The sequence below is a fragment of the Struthio camelus genome, chromosome 8 (genome assembly GCF_040807025.1).
Source record: "Struthio camelus isolate bStrCam1 chromosome 8, bStrCam1.hap1, whole genome shotgun sequence".
Lineage (NCBI taxonomy): Eukaryota > Metazoa > Chordata > Aves > Struthioniformes > Struthionidae > Struthio > Struthio camelus.
The window spans coordinates 13,047,959-13,073,426 of record NC_090949.1 but is presented as its reverse complement, the minus strand read 5'-3'; the positions used below and the strand labels follow the sequence as shown (position 1 = coordinate 13,073,426).

The 25,468-nt window shown below is 36.5% G+C and overlaps 1 protein-coding gene across 2 annotated transcripts in view; it reads left to right on the top strand.

The window, feature by feature from the left end:
* Positions 1–16,212, top strand: part of KIF14 (kinesin family member 14) — a 35,432-nt gene extending 19,220 nt beyond the window's left edge. For both annotated transcript variants that reach the window (XM_068952229.1, XM_068952230.1), the window contains exons 20-30: positions 153–246; positions 1,282–1,420; positions 2,399–2,499; positions 5,824–5,918; positions 6,739–6,960; positions 7,088–7,272; positions 8,263–8,421; positions 9,136–9,258; positions 11,831–11,905; positions 12,526–12,664; positions 12,807–16,212. In XM_068952229.1, coding sequence (XP_068808330.1) covers positions 153–246; positions 1,282–1,420; positions 2,399–2,499; positions 5,824–5,918; positions 6,739–6,960; positions 7,088–7,272; positions 8,263–8,421; positions 9,136–9,258; positions 11,831–11,905; positions 12,526–12,664; positions 12,807–13,198 — 1,724 coding nt within the window. In that variant the 3' untranslated portion in view covers positions 13,199–16,212. The remainder of the gene's footprint in view (positions 1–152; positions 247–1,281; positions 1,421–2,398; positions 2,500–5,823; positions 5,919–6,738; positions 6,961–7,087; positions 7,273–8,262; positions 8,422–9,135; positions 9,259–11,830; positions 11,906–12,525; positions 12,665–12,806) is intronic.
* Positions 16,213–25,468: the final 9,256 nt, after the last annotated feature.

Here is a 25,468-nt window from a genome sequence, read left to right as displayed (position 1 = left end):
TTTTTTTTTTTTTCTCCAATATATTGGGAATCTATGGAACTGTTACTGGCTAAATACTTGTATGGATTTTTTTCTAGTTTTTTTTAAAACCCTTAAGTTGCATCATGTTATGTTTGAACCACTTCATCATTATGTACCATATTTTATATTAGTTCCACTTAACTGGAATTCTTTGAAACTGTCAGTGATGATCAAGGAGGCCAATGCCATTAGTAATGAATTGGGGAAAAGCACTGTTTTCTGCAGGTGAGTATCTGAGTTACTTAGTAGAGTATATGGAGAGGGAGGAAAAAAGATTTTGGGATATGCAGAGAGCTGTTTGTTTCTTTTCCTCTTAAGAATTTCATTAAATTGCACATGGCATCAGTTTTACTAGCTAGCTTTAGATGCAGTGTTTCTCAGGCTTGTTAGTTTGCAATGTGAATTTGAGATCAGGGTTATGTTATTCAACTCCCTTTGGGTTGAGTGTGCTTTGGAAGTGAATCTAATGCCCATGACTAACACGCTTTGGCTCAAGTATTTAAGTGATCCTAAAGCACACAAACTGTGTGTTACTTTTGGACAAACAGAGGACAAGCTAGCTGCTAGTGGTGATCAGTTCATAGACCACAGTAGAGATGGTCCAAAGTATGCACATTCTGAAGCTTTTATGGCGGATACCGAGTACTCGCAACTGGATGTTTCACTCTGCAGATCTTCTATGCTATACTACCTGCTAATCACAGTTGAAGTGTTCACAAAGTGGACCTGTATATTGGCTGGGTGTGCTCAGTGTGAGATACACTGGTGCTTTACAATAGGAGAAGACTGTCCTCACAGGGAAAAAACTGCATCAGTTTTTAAAAAGTCTGCAGTAAATGCAGCCATGCTAGGAGTTTCTAATATGTATGTATGATGTTGTGGTGTTCGGGTGTTGGCTCTTGCTGTCTATCAACAGGAAGTCTGTAGCGTGCATTTGATTCAGAGTTTCTTGAGAGCCAAGAATTTATATGCGAGTTCAGATGTTTTCTTCTGAATGCATAAATTTCTTTTTTCTCCTTTCTTTTTCTTTCTTCCTATTTTCTATAGAAATAACTTAATTTTAATGGACACATTAATGTTTGTGCTTCTGAGAAGCATGATGTCCTAAGCAATCACTGTGCTTGTAATGACGCTAATTCTTAGCCTCAGTATGATTTTTTTCCCTCCCCCAATACTTTTTTACTTTTGAAGTACAACTGTTTCTTTGTCTTCATGTTCTTATTTAATTATTTCTTTTCAATTTTCTTCTCAAATTCTTAGGCATGACAAAATCGATGATAAAACAGGAAGAGCAACTTCTGTTCAGGTACAGGTTCGTAATATCAAACTGGGAATTGCAACTTTCTGGAGCCTGGAGAAATTTGAATGCAAACTAGCAACATTGAAAGAACTATATGAGGTCTGTAAGAACTAAATAAAAAGATGCTAATATTCGTAAATACTTTATCAAAGATAGTATTTTCATAAGCCTCCTGATTTTCCTCCTGTATGATTATCTGATCAAACAAGACGCTGGATTACTACTTAAAAAGAAAAGATATATGTAAGAAAAATATGATATGTATACACACATGAGGTTTTTTACTCACATGTGTAAGAGATGAGTTTGTCTGAATTTCTGTGCTTCAACGTGTGATTTTTTTTTTTTTCCCCTAATTATATAAGTTATTGTCATCCCAGTATCTCTGTTATGCAAAGCCTGGAACAGTGTTTAAAAAAAAATTAGTAGAAATATGATTCAAATATATAAACAAGTATTTATATGCTTGCTATTTCCAAATGCAAGTCATATTCTGAAGTAAATAATAAACCTGAAGTTTGTGAAGGAAGAGATCTCAATTGTTGGAGAACCTAAGGTATTTTTCTGGTAGGGGAAAACATTGAAGGCATTTTACCCTTTGGAATTGACTTTTTCTGTCTTAAATAATTATATTTCATGAACAAAATCATACTTTTCTGTATGAAAAAACTTCTTCATATTTACTTATTTGAAATAAACTTTTCATGATTTGTCCAAAATAGAAAAAAGGTATCAAATAAAAAAAAAATTGAGGAAACATTCCCTTATGATATGACTTTGTAATATGCAACTATACCAAGTGGCAGAAATATGTTTTGATATTTATTACTAAATATTACTATTTATTGTTTGGATCTTGACAATAATGGAGATTGTATTCTATTCCACATGGAAAAATATGGCTAAAACTGTTGTACTTCAAGTAAGCTGGCAGTCAGCTATCTTCTAAGTTAGAAATATCCTAACAAAAACAGAAGTACTACTGCTCTACTGTTACTAAAAGAACAATTGTTTCTTCATCCATATGCTGCTATAATACTAGTCCTCTATTTAACCCCACTTCCTTTTGTTTTCCAGAACAATGATGGTGATAAAGCTGCTGATGTATTTTATGACCCAACTGATGAGTGGGAACCTGACCTTTCAGCTGCCTCAGTTTCCTCTTTTTCCAGAAGAAGGTAGCCTTTTGTAGCTCCTTTACTATGATTAATTACAGAAGTTAGTAATTTTTACTTTATCTAAATATGCTTCAGAGCCACTAACATAATTTTGTTTATTGATTTTTTTTTTTTTTTAAACCTTATAATAATCTTGAACATAAAAGTTATGATGTGAATATTTGTGATGAAGGAAATAGCCTAAATGGGTTATCTTGCTCTGGTTTACTGGCTTCAATCAGAAATAGTGGTTTTTGCTATGCAACGCGTTGCTAGCGCAACGCTGCTAATAAAAATTGCACGACTACTAACAAAACCAGTTTGGTAGATTCAACAGCAGGCTTTCTAAGGTCAGCCATGGCATATATGTAATGTATAGCTGGTCAATTTGGGAAGGTTTTATGCATAACCAACTGGCAAGTAGTTGGAAATAATTAACAAGCTGTTCCCAATTATTGTCTGAAAGCTATTTCTAACTGATTTTTGTCTGTAACGCAGGTTTTCTAATCAACCTGCAGAGGACCCAGTTTAAGGTTATAGGTACACATTTCTTTAGCACCATAAGGGATTTTAAACAGGCGCTTGGCCTACAGTTCCATCCTTACTCCACGCACTGGGCCAACTGCTGAGTGCTTGCACAGTCACCTGGTGAAGTAGTGGGGGAAATAACTGAAGCGAAAGCAGCTTGACAGAAAAACATTTCCAGCCAGATCAGTGCATTCTGTGGCCACACAGATGCTTTTGATTTTAAATGCAGAGAGTACTGCAGCAACTGGGTAGATGTTCAGTCTAGATGATCAGAAATGCTTACTACATGGGCTTTAACTGTACTCCTTTGCATGTAAGGTTAAAAGTGAAAGAGTAATATATATTTGAAAGCTTACAAAACTGTTTTTAAATTCTTTAATGTGTTTTTTTCATCTGATACCTTTTCTATCGAAAACTTACTATTTAGCTCTTTATCTGTTCTCTGAACTAGTCAGTATCTGCTGTGTCTTAAGAATACTAGTAATCTGTATGCATTTTCCAGGAGAAAACAGATACAAACTTTGTGCTTAAACTGGAAGAAAAGAGCAAACTTTTCCCTATCCTTTTTTTTGGGGGGGAGGGGGGGGTGGGGATTATTTTAAGCAAGCTAAGTATCAAACAAAGTTCTAAAAACTAAAACAGGCAATTTTTTGTTACCTGTAATTTGTTGCCGTGACCTTTGTGCAAGGATAGCTGCTTATAGGCTCTTCAATGGCCGTATTAATAACGAAAATTGACAGTATGTCTAATTAGACATTAAATTCTGTGGAAATGAAAGAGGTGTGTCTATTCCTCTGTATATTATTTGCTAGTTTTGCTTCTATTCATTCATTCTCTTTACAGAAAGAGATAAGGTGAAATAGTAGCTAGAAACCTCCAAACCCAAAAGTATATTTGGTCAAAACACATGTAAGGTTTTTGTAAACCATGTATCCAGGTATCATCAGTGCATAGTAAGGTGTGTAGTTTTTAAAATATGAAAATGTGCAGAAAACCTTAAAAGCACTGTTTTTAAAGAATAAATTGCAGCTGGTCTGGGACCTTGTAAGTTCTAGCCTTGTGACAATGTTTATGATTGAATTGCAACTCCTGCAAATTGTAGCTTATAATGTAAATGCTGACAGATGCTTAATTATAGCTTTGCTAGAGGGTAGCAGCCCAATGATGATTATTGTTGTGCAGTAAAGCAGGCCAGTTTAGCTGAGTGTAAATTTTGGCAAGCATTCCTGACAGTTCAAAGTAAATTGTTTTCAGATAACTTCTATGTGATGGATGAACAACTTCTTTAGTTTTAGTTTAAATACTGTTTTAATGCTAGAACAATATTGACACACTTTGCCTTGCCTGGAGCTGCCTTCTGGACAGCGCAAGACTGCTATAATTATGCACTGAGTCTCAGAAGTGTATTTGGTTTTGTTTTGGCCATTTTAAAAATGCAACAGTAGGAATTGAACAGAAAAAGAAAAGGTACTGGAACGCTGGATATCAGTGTTCCACCTTGTGTTGACAGTAGTTAATTGATGTGAATTGCACGTACTAGTGGGAAAAAAAAGTGAATTTCACGTGCTACTCTAGGGTGCATAGTGTTAGGGCGCACAGCAAGAGCAGGCGGCTCTAAAGGGGAGGCCGGCAGGAGCTGAGCGCAAGCTGTGCACTGCCCTTCCCAGAGCAGGCCGGAGACCCCAGGGCTAAGCAGGGCAGCTCCAGCAATGGTGGCCAGCAGCAGGCCAGTGTTTGACAGGCAAGGCTGCTGTGTCCTGGTCAGGTCCCAGGCCAAGCTGGGAAGTCAAGGCTGCAGGTCAGGGCCCAGATCTACAGGGGGCATGGCCAGGCACAGGCATAGCTGCAGTGCGAATTGGACAGGACCAAGGGCATGAGTCTTAACTTCTATGCAGCTCCCTGGAGGTATGGGGGAGCCCCTGCGGAGTCTCCTTCCAGCTTTTTTTCCTCTAACAGATTTAAGGCTAGCTTGAATCTTGAACAGCTCCCTCTTGTCAGAGGGCTGGCCTTGAATGCAAGCAAGTAAACCCCCAGTGCCAGCTCTGAGACGCTGTGTGAGATTGTCCAACTAGCAACAGCAAGCTTCATGGAACTTCAATCTTTTACCAAACCAAATGAGTGAAGAACTCATCTGGCTTTGCAAAAGCAATTTATTCTGTCGAGCAAACAGGATCCAAAAGAGCCAACAGGTCTGCATTCCATGGTCCAAGCAGTTAGGAAAGAAACACTTATTCTTCTGAGGTTCTGGAGAATTATCCAAGAATAAAACACTACCCAAGAAAGGGGAATGTGAAATGTTGATCCTGCTTTAAGGGACTTCCAGAATACTAAAATAGAAGGCAAGGCATACTATGTATCACTGCTCCAGTGGCTTATTTGGAGAAATGGTAACTTATGTTCCCTGAAAATCCTGTTCTCCTCTTTCTTTGTTGAAGTCACCCATTAGGATCAGAGTCCACTTGTGTCAGTGGCTCTGAACATATCTGAGGTATAGCAATGACAGAAACAAATGGGAGCAAATTTGTCCAAGCCTCACTGGTTGCTACTGTTGCTGCCTTGGACCTGAAATTATTCCTTTTGGGCAGCAACAACAAGCAAGAATCAACAGAAAGTAACCAGGATCCCTTCTGTATTGACTTGCTTTCACTCTAATTTAGGTTGTGTTTACCAGTTTCAATGAATTAACAGTAGCTGGGCTTTTGGTTTGTCTGATGTTTGTTAATTTTCATGGAACCTTAGGTGGAGGGAGGTGGGACGGGGTGGGTGAATGATAATATTATTTTAAAATAAGTTTTCCATGTCTTCATCCTATCTTAGAAGCAGAAGTTTCATGAAGAACAGGAGAATTTCTGGATGTTTGTCTGATATAAAATTACACCCAATCCAGAATATACAAGCTTCCTGTATATCAGGTAATTACTATACAGCAGATTACTTTTCATACTGAGAAACTTGAAACTCCTCCATACTGATAGAGCATGTGCACTTCTAATTATTAACCCTCCCCAAACTGTAGGTTTGTAAACAAAGTGGAAAAGGCCTTGTTTGTAATATCTTCAAGTTCAGAGTGTAAGTAGTAATGTTAATAGCATATATTTTTTGTGTTTGTGAAAGGCCTTCTTAGGTAAACACTTCCTGACCAGTGCTTATGACCTTCACATTGAGCAATTTGCTTAAAACATGACCATGCTTAACTATGCAAGTTAAATGGAGAATACTGATAGTTCATGTAACTGTTGCTCTGTCAGAGACTGAATCCTAATATAACCATTTTGGAGATTTTTGCTTGAGTAGTTGCTACTCATTTAACTTCTGAGGTTCCCCTAGATTTTTTTTCTTTCTCTCCTTCTCTCTCTCAAACTCTTACAAATTTTCTTAAAAACTCTTTTCCCCTCAAATATTAGATGTTTCACTCTTCCAAATATTTTATACAGTAAAATATTTTAGATGGTTGCTGCTTTTTTTTAATGTTCTACCTCTTCATAGGTTCTATAGTTGAAAAGATGGATTCACATTAAAGGCTTTCACTCTGGAATTTGTACTAACTGAAAACAGAAACTATGCAAGTTTTCTTTTGTACACACTTCTGTGTTTTTTTTCTAACTATTTTTAATCTTTCATAGTTAAACATTGTAGAAGAGGCAGTATAAAATAGTCATTATAAAGATTATCTCTCTGCTCGCTCCTATGGCCAAGAAACTCTTGATAAGTTTTGCTTTTATGTCGATACAGGTTCCTTGAACAAATTCAGCATATGCCCAACCTCTTCTGAATTGTTTGTTCCTGGAACTTGCAGAGAATCTCTAAGATCAGCTTTAGATTTACTGGAACAGAATCATGAAAGAGGAAAGAGCCTAGCAGATAATCTCCTAACTAATTTGTTTACCATTTTCACTGGAGTATCTGCCATTTCAAAAGCGTATGAACAGCAAGATGAAGAATGTCAAGAGAACAGTAAGTCATCTTGATAAATGTTTTTTCAGATGTGAAAACATTCATGTATTTGCCTCTAGAAAGAATAAATGTTCCTACTTTCACTTGCAGACCAGAGCTTCTAATAATTTTCTATTTCTTTTTTTAGTTTTCCTTCTTGATGGTGCTGCTCAGTCCTATAGCATCAGAATTATATCTGCTTTTGACCAGCTTGTGATTCTAACCAAGCTTTGGCTTAACAATGTTCAAAAGTGTTCTGCATCCATAAAAACTGATGAAGAATTAAAACAGGAAGTAAAGAACTTGGGCAGCTATTTACAGTTACTCTTGCAGGTAAAGTGTGTGTGTGTTTGTACATATATATACACTAGAAAAAGAGAAGAGAATTCTGTATAGAGCGATTCCATGCTGTTGATGCAAATTGCCCATAAACATACTCAAAGCAGTCAGACAGCGCGCAAAGTCACAAATGGACTGACTGAAGTGAGAGGAATAGTGAAAGGTATTTTTGTGCTAGCTGAACTGGTACTTTCATACACTAGTTCAAAGCAGTGCAGACTTCTGTGTGCCCAGACCCTGACAATAGTGTGGGTTTCTCAGTATGAGACTAGTCCTGAGCTGGTAAAGTCCTGCCTCCTAAGCTAGGCACGGAATCACTTTGATGCATCTCTTGTGTGTTGTTGTGGTCTATGTTGTATGTGGGGGATGTGTTTTTTTTGTTTGCTTGATTTTGGAGGGGGTGTTCTCGTGTGTGTGTGTGTGGTTTGTTTGTTTGTTTTTTTTGTTTTAAACCTATCACAACTACTACTAGTTGTGTTGCCTCCGCTTCTTCCTTTGAGCATTCCAGGAAGCCTCAAAAGTGTCCAGCTTTTTTTATAAAAGCACTCAAAGTCATGGCAAAAATGTCAGGTATCTGTCATATACAGTGCTTCCTCATTTCCCCCCCCCCCCCTTCCCCCCCAGGAAAAAAGGATAAAAGGGGAAAACAAAATATGCAGTGGTAAGAGTTAATGCTGTTTTTAGATTATCTGTAGAGTGCTATTGTTTATGAAACCTTTTTTTTTTAAATGGCTACTAAATAGTCTCATTTATGCTACAGTCTTGTGCGCAGATTTTTTTCAATATTCTGTAGTATAAAGATTTTTTTTTTTTCTGTGCTTGCAAGGCATTGGCTTCTCTTTTATTGTGGTAGGTGAGCCACTGGAAATGGAAAGATATAAAGCTGAAAATGCTTCAAGAAAAACTATTGTACAATAGAAAATGTGTACTTTCTGACCGCAGATGCTTTCTAGCTTAAATGAATGATATTTCTTCATTTCTCAGGGATGTTCTTCAGATATATCCCCAATGGTAACGGAAGCATGGAACAAAGTAAACCAAACAGTAAAACAAATAATGAAATACATAGGACACTTGGCAGTACTCACAAGAGTTGATATGTTGGTCTCCTCAGAAGAGCAAATTACTGCAACTAGCCTACAGGTGAAGAAAAAATTTATCAAATGCAATGACTTTCTAGATGAGTTTCAGAAAAATATTTAAGCACAGAGACTTTAACGTTAAACTGTCTTTTGAATTTCTCTTATTCTTTGTGCCTGTATATCCTAGGATATAGAATTAAAGAACAAGTAACGTTAACACTGGCATTTATGTTCATTTTAAGTAGCTGCACTCAAAAACCTAGTAGGTTCTGTGTAACATAGAATTTGATCTTCACAGCATTTCTGAATCAATTGACTTGAATATTTTCAAAGTTTGTCTAATGCTTCGTTTTTATGGTGAAACTGGATATGTTTACTGCCCTTGAATTTTTTTTTTGCACCTATAAAGAGAAATACTGTGCTTTTAGAATTGCATTTACACTGAGATGGTACAAGTATAACTATTTAAATGAAGTTTAGTACTTATTTCAGTTATCTGTGAGCAAGGCAACCTTTCAAAGGCTTGCCACTGTTTTCAAATTTGTAGTGCGTTGATTTTTTTTTTTTTTTTTTTTCCCAGAAGTCTGAAGAAAGCTAGAAAAAGGAAGTTATAGGGCTGAGTCCCTGTGGTTTAAGGCAGGCACATGGGTGAACAGACTAGTACTGACCAATTTGCTCGACGCAAAATCATGTTTCTAGCTCGTTACAGAGCATCTGTTTTAGTTCAAGGCCATATCAGTTACTTTAACTGTTATATTTTGAACCTTTCTTTTAGAAAGACTTCATACTTGCCATTTACAATGGAGTAGGCTCAGGCCTGGAGCTTCTTATGGATACAGTACAGGAAAAAGCAAGAGTAGTGCAGAAAGAACTGGTGAAACAATATCCACAAAATGAGGTGAGATTTAAAAACTATTGGTGCATCTTCTTAGAGCTATTCCATCAATTCTTTTTATCTTTCAGCAATTCTCTCTGGAAATGTTTATAGTAGGAGTACAATTACTAACAGATTTGAGATGGGTGGCACTACATTGACGGCAATCGTGCAGAGGTTTTTACACTGCAGAGTCTTTCCTTCACATGTAGACTGAAGACACGAAGATTTTGTTCACATTGTTTTTGCTGTGTGTTGGAGGGCGCTTTGTATAAAATCTCACTGTTTCCCTGGTTCTTTTGTCAGATGGGGTAGCTATGAAAGAGGGAGAATATGAAAATTGGCAGAAAGGCTCAAGTAGACCTTAGACCTATTATTCTGTTAACTACTGTTAAATTTATTTTGTAAAAAGATTTAATATTTAATACATAGTGATGCTTTATGAATCTAAAAGCTAAGGATTATTATTTCTTATTGATAATTGCAGACATATCTACTATTACTGTACTCAGCTTAAGGAAAATTTTTAAAGTTTAAAAAGCTTTATTGTCACACACTACTCCTACAGTCTTAGTCCCAAGCAGCATACTACCTAAGTATTCGAACAGTTCAGTTTTATTTTTTAAGAACTAGTATTTTCATGTGCTTAATGCTTAGCATATGCTGAAGCACTTTCCTGAATTGGGCCTTTATGGTGAATATGGTTGACTGAAGCAGTTATTTGATAGCAGAAACGTCCTACTCGTTTTGGTGTCGTTCACTGGAATCGGGGCTGACCTTCAAATACTTTCCGGGTTGCTAAGCAGCAATGCTGTGTTAATTTAATCAGCTTCTTTGTAATTATCCTATAAAATGTTATAACAAAGGTATTTATAATTTGTTAATGAGTTGGCCCTATGACTTTCCATGCTTACTGTAATATGAAAAGATATTACACCAATGTAAAGCTTTTACATCTATGTTAAGACCTCAATCTAATTATTTTTGTAATTTTAAAAAAGTGTATTGCTAATCACTTAGAGTAAAAAGATACATACTTAAGTTTTTTTCCCCCTAGATAGAATAATAAATCATCACAACTGCTAAGTAGTGCATATACTTTCATACAAAAGCTTTTTAATGCACTTTAAACTTATTTTTTCAGAACACTTAAATCACAGTTGCATGTAATTTAAAAAAAAAAAAAAAACTGGGGAGGAGCAGCTCTCATGTGAAATAAACATACACCGGAGACATACTCATAAAAGTATCTTAATACTTCAGGCAGAACAGCCATCCTTACATGCTTAATTCAGTAAAATATGTTTTTAATTAGCTTTTTCGCTTGGGGAAACTGTTTGCTTTTTTTTTTTTTTTTTGAGAAATGACACAACTATTAAGCTCCAACCTGTTACTTAAGGCTCTTACTGGTTTTGGTTAGGTGAGAGAGAGGTATACTCAAGTTAAGCAAAGGAGAGCACAAGAGTAAGCACCACAGTTAACATATTTCTGTGACTGTATAGTTGTAGAGTTGTCTGAAAATTCCCCTAGGCGAGTTAGAGCAGCCCTTGGTAACGGGCTGCTCGGTGGGTAAGCTGTGTCAGCAGAAAGCCTGGCTGACCTCCAAGGCAGCATTTTGGAAAGGTTGAAACGTTCTTCAGCACGATATTAGGCACATGATGTACGGGCTTCCTTTCAGTGTTGCGATAGACAAGAGGCTTGTTCTGCTGCTTTTCCTCTGTGAATAAACCTGTTTTGGACAGACAGCATGCGAAGACAGTGGCTTCACCTGTGTATGAGCAAGCCTGTCTTTTGCTTTAGGGTAGTGTGGTGTTTTTTGTGTTTTTTTTTTTTTTTTTTCATGCTAAGTTCAGGAATTTGCAGGACTGTGGCCAAAAAGAAAGTCTCCTTAGTGAGCTGGGGTATCTATAATACATGTTTCTGAAGAATTTATTTCAGTTCAAAAATAAATCTGTAACAGTGACTTTGGGATAAATGGTTTAAATGTAATTGACAGGAGTGCTAGACTTGTCTCAAGCAAAACAAAAATTTCTTCCTACTCTGGTTTTCACTGTTACTCTTAATCCTACAGACGACGGCGGAACCAGTAAAAGTCTTATATTCCTGTCTGCTTAGTCAAATCTCAAATGCTCCATGTTCCTAGTGAAAGGGATTGAGCAGTCTGCTTGCCAAGCAGTGGTGTGTTTGCTTGTAGCAGATTCCTATGCAGCTGTAGGGTTCTTCTGTTTTCTGCTGGTGGAGCTAATGTGAAGTCAGAAAATACTTGGGTACTAAGAGCTTACTGTCACACCAGGCAGCAGAGGCATTTGAAAAAAAAAAATTCTTTACTTAGATTTGCTCATATGATCCTCCTGTAATAAGGGATATTTAATACTCTCCATATATAGTTAAAAATGTTCTCTACCAGCTAACTTCCCCTCCGCCGTTTGAGAAATTGCATGCTATGTTGCAGGAAATTCACGTTTTCATTGCTTCTGCTTTTGAATGTTTTCCTTGTTATTATGTCAGTGTTCTTTGCTATGCTTCTAAATTATTGATGGATACTTATTGTGTCTTGATTCAAATGTACAATACAATTAAAAGGCTTTTTTTCTAGATTCAAAATCGAATAAAGGACAATGCTGTGGCTTTAGCCAGATTCCTTGAAAATAACATAGCTTGTTGGAGAAAGGTAAGGGAAATATTTCACAAAATATGCATTTTGAAGGCTAAGACTTAAATTTAAAGGATGTATTTAACAAAAAGGCGGAACTGAAATTACCCTTTATATCACAGTTAGCACTCCTGTGACTGGAACACTGTAATTCTTTTGGCCAGCTTATTTCCACTCAAGACTACTTAATTTTAATTTTTCTTACAGTGTTTCTGGTATCTTTCTGGTTTGATTATTACTTTTTATTTTTAATGTGTTCATTACAAACAGCCTTGACAACCTTTTTTAATTTGAAAGCCTCAGGTTCAATAATGCTACCGTAATTGTGATATAAGTAGCTACTACAGTAGTTTATGGTGTTATAGTTATTGGTATTTTAGATTAAATTATCTCTCCAGCTTTTGATTCATCTTAAAATCTAGAAAATTTTTCACACTTACGTGATTCCATTTGCACATTTCTTAGCTGTCAGGAATCTGCTTTCTTCAGAATTATCATATGTTTTGTGAGTTAGGATCACTTTGTATTTCAGTGTTGGCCTGTTTTGTGAGAATTGAATCCATAGTAGTATATTAAGCACTGAATATTTCTATCACTTATTTGGGTCTTTTCAAGCAAATTCCTCTTTACTAACGCAGAAAGAAATAGGACCTCAGTTAACAGAAGAAGAAAATGTACAACAAGAAATAAAGAAAAACTTGAACATTGCTGCAAAATATTTGGAATTGGAGCAGTGCCTAGCTGAAGTCTATCGAATTGTTTCTTCTACATTACAAGGTATTTAGCTGGGTTATTACCTGTCTTGACAGTAACCTGTAGCCTGAAGAAGACCACTGAGGTAAAGAGGGAGGGAAGACTGCTTGATCTCTTTTTTGCAAAAAACATTGCATTTGATTCTTCTTGCTTTTGTTTTTCATAGGATCATACCGAAGTACAAGCCATCTCAGGAGCTGTGCAGAAAAGATTTGCATCTTAGCTGGACATTTTAACAACTATTTCAGTTTATTTGCCTTGCCTTCTGTTTCTGCAAGCAGTCCTATCCAGAAAATATCTATACCTTTCATGAACTCTGATGAATTGAACTCTCTGGTTGATTCCCTTATTGTGAATTTTGAACTTGAACAAGGACAGCAGTCACTGAAATCTGAGATTCTTTCCAATGAAACTATTGGGATTCAAGGAAAACAGGTTGGAACAGGTGAAGTTGAATCAGCTGGGAAACAGAAGGGAATTCCAGAACACATGTATAAAATGCCGTTATCACCTGCCTTCCCAGGGGAGCTTTCACCCGGTGGGATACAGTGGGTGTAAAATACTACCCTCAAGAAATGTGGGGAAGCTCTTTTCCTATATGAGAAGGAAATGCAACATATTACAGAAAGCTAAAATTTATTGCTACTATTATATGGTATGAAGGTGGATGACTTGTTTGTGTGAGGATATATACCCTGAATTTCGAAGGAAAAAGTGAAATTCCTTAAGACGCTGTTAGACTTGAATATAGTATCTTTTCTTTTAATAAAGACCTCGTCAACCACAAAGTAGTGTATCAGAAGTAATCTAAAGCAGTAAGAAAAAAAAATCTGTTGGAGTTGATGTCAACTGAGATATTAAAAGCTATTGGAGGAAAAGCCAGGAGATTCAGAGAACACTTGGTAGGATATTCACACCTCTTCTTTTTAGGCCTTTAACTTGGGAGCTTAAGTTAGGAGGAAGGGAAGTGGATGGAAGGAAGGAAGTAGTGGAAGAAGATTCCTTTAAAGGATGACTCTAACATACATTCATGTTGCATATGTAGTTAGAGAAGGAGACTGATTTCCTATCTTAGATACTTAAAAAGCAGTTTATGTGAATATCAGCTTTCTTCTGTTAATATTGTTCCTTCACCTGTGCTGCATATTTCAAGTGTGTTTTTTATTACTCATTTTTTGATATGTCAACCTTTTTTGGAGAAAAGCCTTGATTTGTTTCTGTAGGGGAAAAATTATGAGATACTGAAAGTACTTTATAACATTACTTGAGTGCTTTTTAATGGCTTTGTAATCCTTTGAAAAGTTGAGGTTTAAGAAAGTGGCAACGGTAGTACTCCAACTCAATTCTCAGTAGTTTGTTTTGCATGATATAATTGAACGTCATTGCTCAGATCATTTTCAGTACTATTTCTAGCTGATCAGAAGCATGGCTCTTTCTGAATAACATGCATCTCATCCCATGAGGTTGCGGAGAACTGCACTGATACCGAATCTACAAGTAAAACTAGAAGGTACATACTGCAGATACAGGGCTGGATGGGGTTAACCTTTCACATTTTGAAAGTGAAAAATGAAGCAAAGACAAAGTGCCTAGATGCCTAGTGCCATGCCTAGATGTACGCACGTCTTTAAACCTCCTTGACGCATGTTCAGGAAATCTAGATGACTGACTTGGTCTGCTGAGATTATAGCAAGCCTCCCAGTGATAAATGCAGACAGGATTCACTCTCCATCACTGATGTTAGAATTAAAATTTGAGAGAACATGGTACTGTCACATGACCTGCTTGATTAGCTTACCACGTTCTGCCTTGTTCTGAGGTACAACTCCTCTAGAAGTACTTGTTGGGCTGTGATCGAGGCTTACCTGAGCTACGGTTTGAACTGTCTGTAAGAACATCGCTATATTATTCAATATTATTTCATGCTCCTCTGTCACTTACACTGGGCTGTGATTGTTGGATAAGAAGCAGATTTCATCTTTGCCCCTTTCATGAACTGTTTCATATCATTCCTGCCTTTATAATGATGTCAAATTAGAAATAGAACTATGGACCCACTCTAGGCTAAGAGAATCAACTTGCCAATCAGCTACTTCCTCTTTTTACTTCAGTCATTGTTTAACCTCTTACCTTTAGTCTCTTGGCTAAAGCCAGTGAAAATTAACAACAAGGATAAAAGTGAATTTGAAGTTTTATTCTTCAATTTTTGGGGTCTGGAAGTCCTGGACCTAGCACACTTTGCTCACAGTGGTCCCGAGAAAATCAGGAGCTGCATCTTACATATTTTCCTTGTATCAAAGCTTCCAAGTTAGGCACTCACAGCTATCATCTTTTCTTCTGAGGGAAATGCGCAACACCTTGAATAGTTCAGCTTCAGGAACACTTCAGGCTCTTAAAACTGGTTTCCATGAATAGATTATGATAAAGAGTCAATCATCCTTTTTCTCTTTGTGTACTTTTACAGTGGATTTATACTGAATGCTATCTTCTCTTTTTCTTTCCCCCACCCTTTTCCTGTTTGAGGGAAACAAAGGTAATTATACTGAACTAGTAACCAGCATACACTTAAGACCAATCTAGCTTAATGTTTTGTTGAAAAGTGTCTTGCAGTGCAGTTCTGATATCAAAAATAATTAACAAAATATTGTCAGAATTTTTTTTATGGTTAATGTCCTCCTCATACAATGTGTGATGTTGCTTAATCACTTTTTTCTACTGTAAAGGCTTTTACAAGTCTGTTTAAAGGTTAACAAAGCATTATTCAGTTGTTCAGATTCTTATAGCTGTAAACATGAGAAACTTGGTATACTTGTACTTCTGTAAATGTACTGTTTTATATTTGGTTGAAACTTAGACAACTGGTTTTTCTGAATCATGTATATACATGTGAGCTATTGTAAAGAATGAAACTGGATTATGTAACAGATTTCCAATTTTTATAATTAAGTGTAAATTTTTGTCCATTTTCTTTTCTACACTATTGCTTTTGAGACCTTCCAGTGGTGCACTTACTGAGAACTTTGCAGTGTTGTGTAAAAAAAAAAAAAAAAAAAAAAAAAAAAAATCTGAACTATTTATAAGAAAGGTATTTTCTGTAGCTCTTAAGTGAAACAAAAAATGACTTTACCTAGGTTTTTAAAAATATATTAAGACAATTAAGAGCACATATTGAGAGACTGAGTATGACCTAATCTATAGCCTCTTAATGTTATAATACTCAATCTCTTCCAATTTCTACCAATAAATATAATGGTCTTAGGTTAATACCATATTGCATTTAAATTTGATACTCCCTGATATTCCACCTGCCCTCATGATTAATCATGTTTGCTTGTGTTCTGGTATTAAATAAGAAACACTGCTCAGAAAATATCTTTTTTTTATAGCTCTGTGTGTCATTATCAGAATTTTGTTTTATTGTCAGCTTATTTATTTTCTAAAACTTAAAGACAAGTTCTTCATAAACTCGGAGACTGAATTGATTTGTTTTAAGCATTTCTTTAAAAATCAAGAAAGAGCATGCAAACAAATGTGTTTCTGCCTAGAGTTTTAATAAAAATATCAGAAGACTGATGGGGGCAGCCTTAATCATATTGAGTTTGGTTCTTGCAGGATGAGTCAAAATGTGGCCAGTTACTTTCTTCTGGTTCTCTTCTGCCCCTCCAGCTAACTAATGTGCTTTTCTTCATTTCTAGTGTTCATGTTAATAATACATTCACTTTTTAGTCTGATAAGTTAACAAAATCTACTTCTAGTATTTTCTGGCTGGTGCCCTTGTTACAGTTATACATCACTGAAGTACTTCACTCTTACAATATATGCAGTGACCGTACATCATCAGGGAGAGCTAGTACTCTCATAACATATTGCATTAATACATCAAGAAGGCTAGCTGAGGCTCCTGTAATCTATTGGTGTAATATACTATCAGGGTGAGGGTATATTTATGACTACAGGCTGGTTGATCTATAAACTGCAAATGTCAAAAAATTTGGATCGTGGCAGGCAGCTTCTGGGATGGATGGATTGATTTTTGGCTATCAATGGTATCTTATTTTACTAGTCTTTCAAAGTAGTTGGAAGCAGGTGTAGGTGAGGACCAGGTCAGCAGTGAGATGGGCATGGCTGCATGCAGTAACTGTCGCTCGCTCTAAGCGTAGCCTGTTATGAGGAAATGTTTAGAGACCTAAATAAGACGTATTGTTTAATGAAGTTATAATGGCTTTATTTTGTTATATGAATTGATGCAATCTATGGTTTTGGGATTTTGTGTGTGTGGTGTGTGTGTTTTTTTTTTCCAATCCTCTTTTATTTAATCAAGAAAATAGTCTTCTATCATATTTTAGCTAAAAAGTTACGTAGCTACTCTATGTAGTCGTCCCATAGATTTTATTGACTGCTCTGACAGAAAAAAGGGGGGATTTGTTTTGAATTTTAATATAAAGTAAATTCCTTATTTGGAGTTCTGCCCCATAGTTACATTTGAAAATACAAAACCAAGGAAGAACTAGCGAACCAAGTACGTTCTCTTCACGCATGCTCAGCCAGTGACTTCTGCTATTGAACTCTAGCTGAAGAGATGAAGGAAGTTAATAAACAGATATTTCTTTCAGTTCAGTACTTTATATGAAAAAGATATTGCAGCTTTTTACAATGTCTAGTTTTATTTTTCTAGTAGTAGAAAAATAAGTTTAAAATTACAGATTTGAATATCAGCTACTATTAACCAAATAGGAGTGAACTGCTGCAGAAGAATACCGAGCAAAGTGATTGGGGGGCGGGGAGGGAGGGTGCTGTAAATTGCTGGAGCTATGGGGTTCACACTAATGGCAATTTGGCTGTGAACAGCCTATTTTTATCCTAAAAAAATTGTCTGAGAAACTTTCAAACAATGTATCTTTTTTCAAGATGTGTTGCATATTAGCAGACTTTTGGGGGTGGGGGGGGAATTCTACCTATGCCGCCTCTTTTGGAAAAAAAAAAAAAAAAAAACAGTGTTAGAAATAAAGGATAAAAAAAACTCCTGCAGGCACACTGACTCATAAGAATCTTGCAGCTGGAAAACAGCAGCAAGTTGCAGTTTAGACTTACTTTGATCCAGTAATGGCACCCACAGGCAGAAGAGAAGACTGCATCTACTTCACCTCTGCAAAGGCAAGCTTATTTTTTCAGACGGGAGACTCCTATAATATAATGTACTGTGATTGGATGAGTCCTGTTGCTTTTTCATGTTTTGCAGCTTTTTCCAATCTTGTGGTGAGTTATTTTTGTTTGTTTTTGTTTTTTTAATGATAGCATTTCATTTGTTTCTCAACTTCCAGTAGAGACTGTGAGATTATGTCCTTTCCCGAGAAAGAGGAGTTCACCTAGGTTAAAAGAAATACATATACGCTGTTTCTATCCTATTTTTTTTATTTTATATAAAAAGTACACATCTCGTTTGCCATCTCTTCTTTGTTTCCTGCTTTTTTTTTTTTTTTAAGGACTGTCCTTGGAAGAAGTGCATGTAACAAGTTTTTGTTGCTCTATCTTTTTTTTTTGTTTTTTAAGGATTTTTTTCCCTGCCTTTTTTGTTTGTTTTCTTAGTATGTCTGTATGGTATTGGTTTCTAGGATAGGAAATGGTATATATTCTAATCTATGTTCATATCAGTTTGACCATTGCAGAGAAAATGGAACAAAACTGGCAAAATGAAGAGTTCTCCTGGCTTGATATTGCATCAACGGTGAGCGCCACAGACAAGATAAAAACTAATCTTGCAGGTATTTTTGAATACGATGACTTAGGTTTATTTTAATTAAGGTATTCAAAATTAAGTAAACTGTAATCAGAAAGGCTTATGAAGAGTGGAGGGGAAGGAAAGATAAAGGAAATATCAGAAAACCTCAGTATGGTAGTTATGTGCAATAATATTATTTACATGGAAGTAAATTATGCTGAATGTTTCTCTGCTTCCTCAGGAACATTGCAAACACTACTTGATTTTTTTTTTTTTTTAAAACAACTCTAGCAGTTTATTATCAAATATTTACTTAGGTTGCTGTATGCTATTTTTTGAATAATTTAATTCATTCACATATCTATGTATCTATAGCATAAAGACACAGTGTTTCCAAAAATAATAATAAAAAAATAGACTAACCATGATTACTTTGGTTTAAGCTACTTAAACGTTTAAGAGTCTTGATTTGTTCAAACATGGCATTTGCATTGGTTTAAATAATTCTTAAACTGCACTATTGCATTTTAACTGATACTGTACTCTGTCTTTAGGCCTACAGCCTAACTCTTTGTATTGTACTTTGGTATAAAAGTCCTTTTAGTAAATTATGCTAAAATGATATGTGGTGTTAGTTAACTACAGTACTATCCATAGTAGAAAATTGTACCACATTAACACATTTCTGCAGTTTCCCCCAGCATGCGTATGAAGGTATTTGTAAAGAGATTCTTAACCTTGAAAAAATGGTAAGTTGTGTTAAATATTGGCATAAGCATACTTGTGCAAAATTTTGTGCTCAAATGCATGCATATATTTATAAGTAGCTAGCTAGCTAGCTAGAGGTATTTGTATATATGCATGTAAGGCACATCTGGAAATCAGAAGCAGTGTAAGGATAGGTCATGGATATGGTTTTGAGTTTGTAGAAAATAAAAGTTAAGTCTTACTTTCTTGAACTCCTGAAAGGAAACTGGATGGGTGGTGATAGGTTTTTGCTATAGCGATACTCTTCTTAGAGCAGAAGAGTAGTCTAGTCAGCTAGTCCAGTTGTGTCAACAGGTTTGGCTCCTTCCAAAGTGTTTATCCAGGCTTTGGTATGGAGATTTCAGAGACTCTTCTGAGTGTTTACTGTGAGCGTATGTATTCATACGTGTGCACACTCTTTCCATTTTTCTATTAAAGGTGTGTGTGTGGGGGGGGTGTGCGTGCATGTGCCCCATTTAGACTATAAACTCTCTGAACTAGGACAATCTGGTTTAGTAATTTTTACAGTGTAAGTCTGGTTCGCTATCAAGACTCCCACGTGCTATTGCAGTGGCCCTTATCACAGTGGCCTCCATTAAGTTTAATGGTGTCTGGGGGAATTTGCGTGTGTTTCTCTGTAGAGCAAAACACTAATGCTGGCATTCTTTGGACGCTTTAACATCACAAAATACAATTCTGGAACTGAATTCAGGATTGTATTTATGAAGTACAAAACTTCTGATACAACATCTTAAGAATTATATTGTTAGTATTTTTTATGTTTTCTTTAATGATAGAACTTTACAGTGTACTCATTGCGTTTCCTGTAACTGTAAAATGAAAATCTTATTTGACAACTGTTTAAAAAGTGAATGCAGAATGACAACTAAGTATGGCTTTTATGGAGCACCAGCTATTGAATATGGTCTACCTACATGGGAGAGGGCATGAAAAATGTAAGTCAACTTACTAAACATCAGATTGAATCTGTACTTTGTTACTAGCTTGTATTATAACTTTACTCTCTGTATGAGGTCACTTATACAAGGAGACAGAAAAAGCAAGGTTAAACTATAAAATGTGAAGTTGAAACATGTAATTTAAACAATATTTAGCGTCAATGCTTTCTTTCAAAAGAAAAGTGGCCTATAGTATAGTTCTGGAGTATGCTGAAAGTAGGTATCCTGAGAACTTTTTCTGGAGAAAGATTGGCTGCAGGGGACTTGGCAAAGTCGGAAAGGAAAATAAAGAATAAAACAGATGCCACTTCTGAACTGTCCTCGACAGTAGAGTTAATAAATGTGACTTAGTATGTTGATCCTTTGTTTTGTCTCCTGCAATCCCCTTGCAAGGCAATGATTTTAGAAGTTCTGCATCTGATTCTTATCTCTAAAACATCAAAGCTATGTTCCTAAAAGTATTTTTTTTAAATATTGCGATTAATGGGGATAAAATCAGAAGAGCTTACATCAGTGTTACTTTAGCTGGCCTTCAGTTTTTGTTTGATTGTGATCAGTAAGCTCTGTGTAAGCTCTATCTCTTCTCAAAATCAGATCTTTCTTCAAGATGATTGATCAAGTGGTGAATAAAAATTCTCCTATGAGGCTTATCAACCTGGTGCATGTAACACAGTCCAAAGCAGATATCCAAAGCGGTTTATGTTCCTCATTCTCCTGTGCAACAGTATATTACTTGCTCTAATTTTGCTAGTTGTTGGGAGAGGGAATCCAGACCACAGCATAAAATTACTTGCAAAGTGAAGCTGCTAGTAGGTAGCATTGAACAGGAGAGGTTTGTTGTACGTAGCAAAGGAGCGAGAAGCAATGGGCTAATGCAACGAGGATGTTGGATAGCTGGCTTTTTATTTCCTGCTCGTGCAGAACGTTTGTGCCCACCTCTCTAAATGGTTATCTGAGCTGCAGCTGACATGACAGGATTGGACCCATGCTGTTCCCTGCCCTGCTGCTGCAGCAGTACCCCAGAGAGGCTGCCAGGGGCTGGCTCTTGCACCGCGTGGTCTGGGGCCATCCACGCAGAGTGCTCCTGACCTGGTGTCTGCTGCACTGTGGACCTCTAAACTGCATTCAGTGGTGAGAGCCCTTGCTGGGCTCTCCTGTGTCTGTGCTGCTGCCGCAAGTCCCAGCGCTGTTTCTGAAGATAGATGGGATACGTTCTACCATAAAACTTAAAACCTCTCACTGTCAGAGTAATTTTCTTTCCAAAAAAAAAAAAAATTACCTATTAGTACTTTTTCTGTTATTCTCTTTGCTCTGCTCTACCTTAGGCTTTAATTCTGCTGCTGCTTAGCACAGTCCAGGAACAACATCCTGAGAAGAAGGTGATAGTAGCAAAAACTTCAGTAGGTTTTTATAGAGCTTCTAATTTTATTTTAGGAAGGAAATAAAGTTCTGCTGACTATACCACAGGTTTGAGAAATAATAATTTTGAGAAATATGGATCTTTGTGGTGATTTTTGCTCTGGTAAGGTGGTGGAAAAGCTTCGATAACTATTAAGTCGCTTCCTAGAAGATTACTGTTTCGGCTATTTGTATTCTACTTGCAGTTTACTTCAGCAGTTTGTAGTTATTCCAATTCCAGCCACTAGATGGAAGTGTTTCACCAGGGTATACTAATTACGAGTCCTTTAGGCAGCATTTATTAACCTGGTATGGGAAGGAATCTCATCACCACCTAAACATTAACATTCAGGGTACTGGCAAAACAGTCCAGTTCCTACAGAAATCTGTCTGGGGGTTTGGGTAGTTTATTGGATAGCTTCTCTGTTATATATATATTCCAATAAGGAATTATGTGACTGGTATAGCATGGCTGTAACGATAGACAGAGCTGTTGTTGTTTGAAAACATGTAGGACCCTAAATCTATTTTTTTCATATTGTTAATTTAACATTTTTCAGTATTTTGATGTTTTAACAAATGTAATTTTGTGTTTGACAAAGTACTGTACAGATCAATAACACTTTTTATCAACTACATCTATAATTGAAAATGGGCCTTACTGTATAAACAACGTCAAAGAATGACCTTTCCTGTGATATATACAGGATAAGTGGAGGAAAAAATAATTTTTAGCTCAGATTTGGAGCTTTACCTTTAGAATGTAAAGCAAGGAGAGATAATGGCCAAATCTGGCAAATCTTTTGTTTGTTTAGCTTGAAGCTCATACTTCAGTCACTTTGATTCACCAAAAAGCTTACAGATAAGCGTGAGTGTTTTGCTGTGCAGTGGCTTGGATGGCTCCTTATTCCTTCTTATTCCTCTCATGTGTTCAAAACAAAAACAAAAAAAAAACCCCACACCTAGCAATTCCTGGTTTAGTGAGTGATCTGCATTTACCCAGAATACCACCCACATCCCACCCCTCCAATAAAAATGGGCAGGAAGCAATCCGACTAGTCAAGTAGTGTGCTTACAAAAATTTAGACCACAAGTTTAGAAACTAATTTATTAACTGTGCCTTGGTGGTGTGACATTCTTCCAGTTCTTTGTGTCTGCATTAAGTGTCATTTTAGAGGAATTAACAAGAACCATAAGTAGTTGTGAAAGGAAAGCAACAGTTGTAGAGTGAACAGTTCTATGGAATGTCTCTAAAAATCCTTTTGTCAACTGAGGAGCAATATTATGCGCTTTGCAGGCAGGTCACTAATTATGTACAAGGAGATGTAGCTACATCTTGCACTTCATAAGCTATGACACGTTTTTTTTCCTTAGAAAGCCCAAAGTAGATACATTTCTTGGTAAATATAAGGAGAGGAATTCTCTTACAGAGAGCTAATACAGTTGGATCATAATAGCTGCAGCTTGACCTCTCTAACTTCTGATGTTACTGAGTCATCATAAAACTACATAGTGTCCTCCTGTTGTGGCTGCGGTTGTATGAACACCTACAGTGTTTCTCATCTAGTAGATCTCAGTGCTTTGGTGAGAAACTATCCCCCGTTGAACATATTCAGGGAGGAGGAAGTATTCAAATCAATTAGATGGTTCCTATGTCAGAGTTGCCAGCAAATCAGTGGTCTAATTATATCTTTATAAATAGCCCTTAAGGAAGTAGTAGGTTCTCTACATCTGCAGGATCTGCTCGTCTGAGACTGTCATTTCATGGTAATTTAACCTTTAGGGATAGTCTATGTATACATTGTTGCAACAGTTTAACTATTAATTTAGAGCACGCTTTGTAGGGATGCAGTAATAACACTGTAAAGGAACCTCAATTAGCATAGCTGACTTCTCGCAAACCAGCTAGACACGAGCCTCCTGTGTAGTAACGGGCGAGGCAGATTTTAAGTGCTACATGTAGGTGAGCCCTGCAGTTTGTCCTCCCCTGTGCTTGTTAATATTGGTGATAGAGCAGCGACACATGTTCATAGTTCTTACAGTAACTAGAACTCCAGGAAACCTAGTTCTGAATCTGCTCCCTTACTGTCCCCTTTTCACTGTGCTTGAGACCAGGCTTTCTTCCGTAGCATTAGTGTGCAGCAGTGGCCTAGGAAAGGTGAGACCTCAGTGAGGTAGTATACAATACAGAAAACACATTGACACATTGCCTTGTCTGTATTGGCAGGTTACGATGGTCAGAGAATACAGATAGTTGTGCGCTGGATGCTTTACCAAGCGCTGCTGTGCGCTTACAGGGCACGCTCACCAGCACCAAGAAGTCAGGGCATCAGTGACCTGTTCCTCACAAATGCACAGAGGTGCAAAGCAGAACTCTCCAGACGGCTCTTTTTCCTATTTCTCTGATTACTGGAGGCTTCAGAGGTTACAAACATTCTAAAAATTGAAGGGAATGTCCTTAAAAGATTTTCTGCTGTTTGTAGCGTCTAATAAAATGTTCCAGTAAAAGGTAATGAAAACCACCATAGTATCTGGGAAACACAGAACACTGCAAAGAAGCAGTTAAACCTTAAAAATATGTTCTTGTGTTTGGAAGGTTAAAGTGAACTTAAGTGGGAGGTTTCTTTTAGACTAAGGGCATAATAATGAGACTTTGAAATATTTCTCTGCCTTGTCTAGGCATTAGAATATGAAAGCTATGTATTTAGCAGGATGCTGATACATTGTACTATTACCCAGCGTCAAGGTGATTATTGCTTAACAGAAATTCTCCTGTCATGAAATGTCTTTATTTCCTATGTTTGTTGTGAGGATGGACTCAACTGCCAGGAATTTTCAATAGGAACCTAATAATTAGCAGATAATGCAGTGCATCAGCTCATTTTTCCATTTCTATTTGGACTTTACAGTCATAGTAAGAAGTAGTAGTAAAACTTCTCTTTTCATTGCCATAGAATGCAAAATGGAACACTGAATGCACAAAGTTAGCTTTTGTGTTAAGTAAGATTATTTTATTTTTACAGTCTTTTTCTGATTGTAACATTTGAATATTTGTTTGTATAAACCAGAAGCCGTGTACATTTCTTTTGACAGCTTATCACCGCTGCTTTTATGATCAAAGGAGGTCAATAAAAGCCATATTCATGTAGAATAGTGGTTTATGACTGAGCTATTAGATTCCTGTTAGATTCATCCAAACCTAGTACGTAATGGATTTCCAGTGCTAGTATGTTTTCTTTATAAATAAAGTGTAAGCACATCCTTATGTGTGCACATATCTGATCTGTTTTCTATTACTTCTGTACTTTCAAATGTCACAGTATTCAGAGCACATTGCTGTATTCCATCTTCATGAGATGCAGACCTCTAGGTTCATGCTGCCTGGAGTTTTTTAGCCTCTGCTTTGTCTGCTGGAAGCAATTTTTTCCCGTCAGTTTTTTGTGTTTGTTTTTATATGGGAAATATACAGACATCTCTATTTTCGTATAAATGCAAAATCAATTTGTAAATGTCGTATGAAGGAGGTGGAACCTTTTTAGTTTACCGTTGCAGAGGTTGCATCAGGAATTTCTTTAGCCCAAGAAAACTTTTTTCTTAAATTTTTTTTATTTAAATTATGTCAGCACTCGCTATGTGGTTGGCGTTTTCCAAAAATAGAGGAAATCTCTGTCCCAAAGAGTTTAAAGTTCAAAACATGGAAGAAATTATAATTTGGAGATTATAACAGGGGCTGAGAATTAAAGTTCCTCGATAGTAATCAGTTAGCTTTTTTCTGTTTTGCTATTGTTCCTAGAAATGCCATCTTGAAGAAGGATGAGTTGTACCAACTTTGGGTGGTTAAAGAAAAAAAAAAAAATCTTTAAATCTCCAGCATGATGAAGATGATAAAAGGTAGGAAGGCAATGCATGCTAAAGAGACTAGCAGTTGTGTGATACCTATGGAGTTATTCATAGGGTTAGAAAAGTAGTTACAAATATCACATCGTTTATGTGGTTCGACTCTAA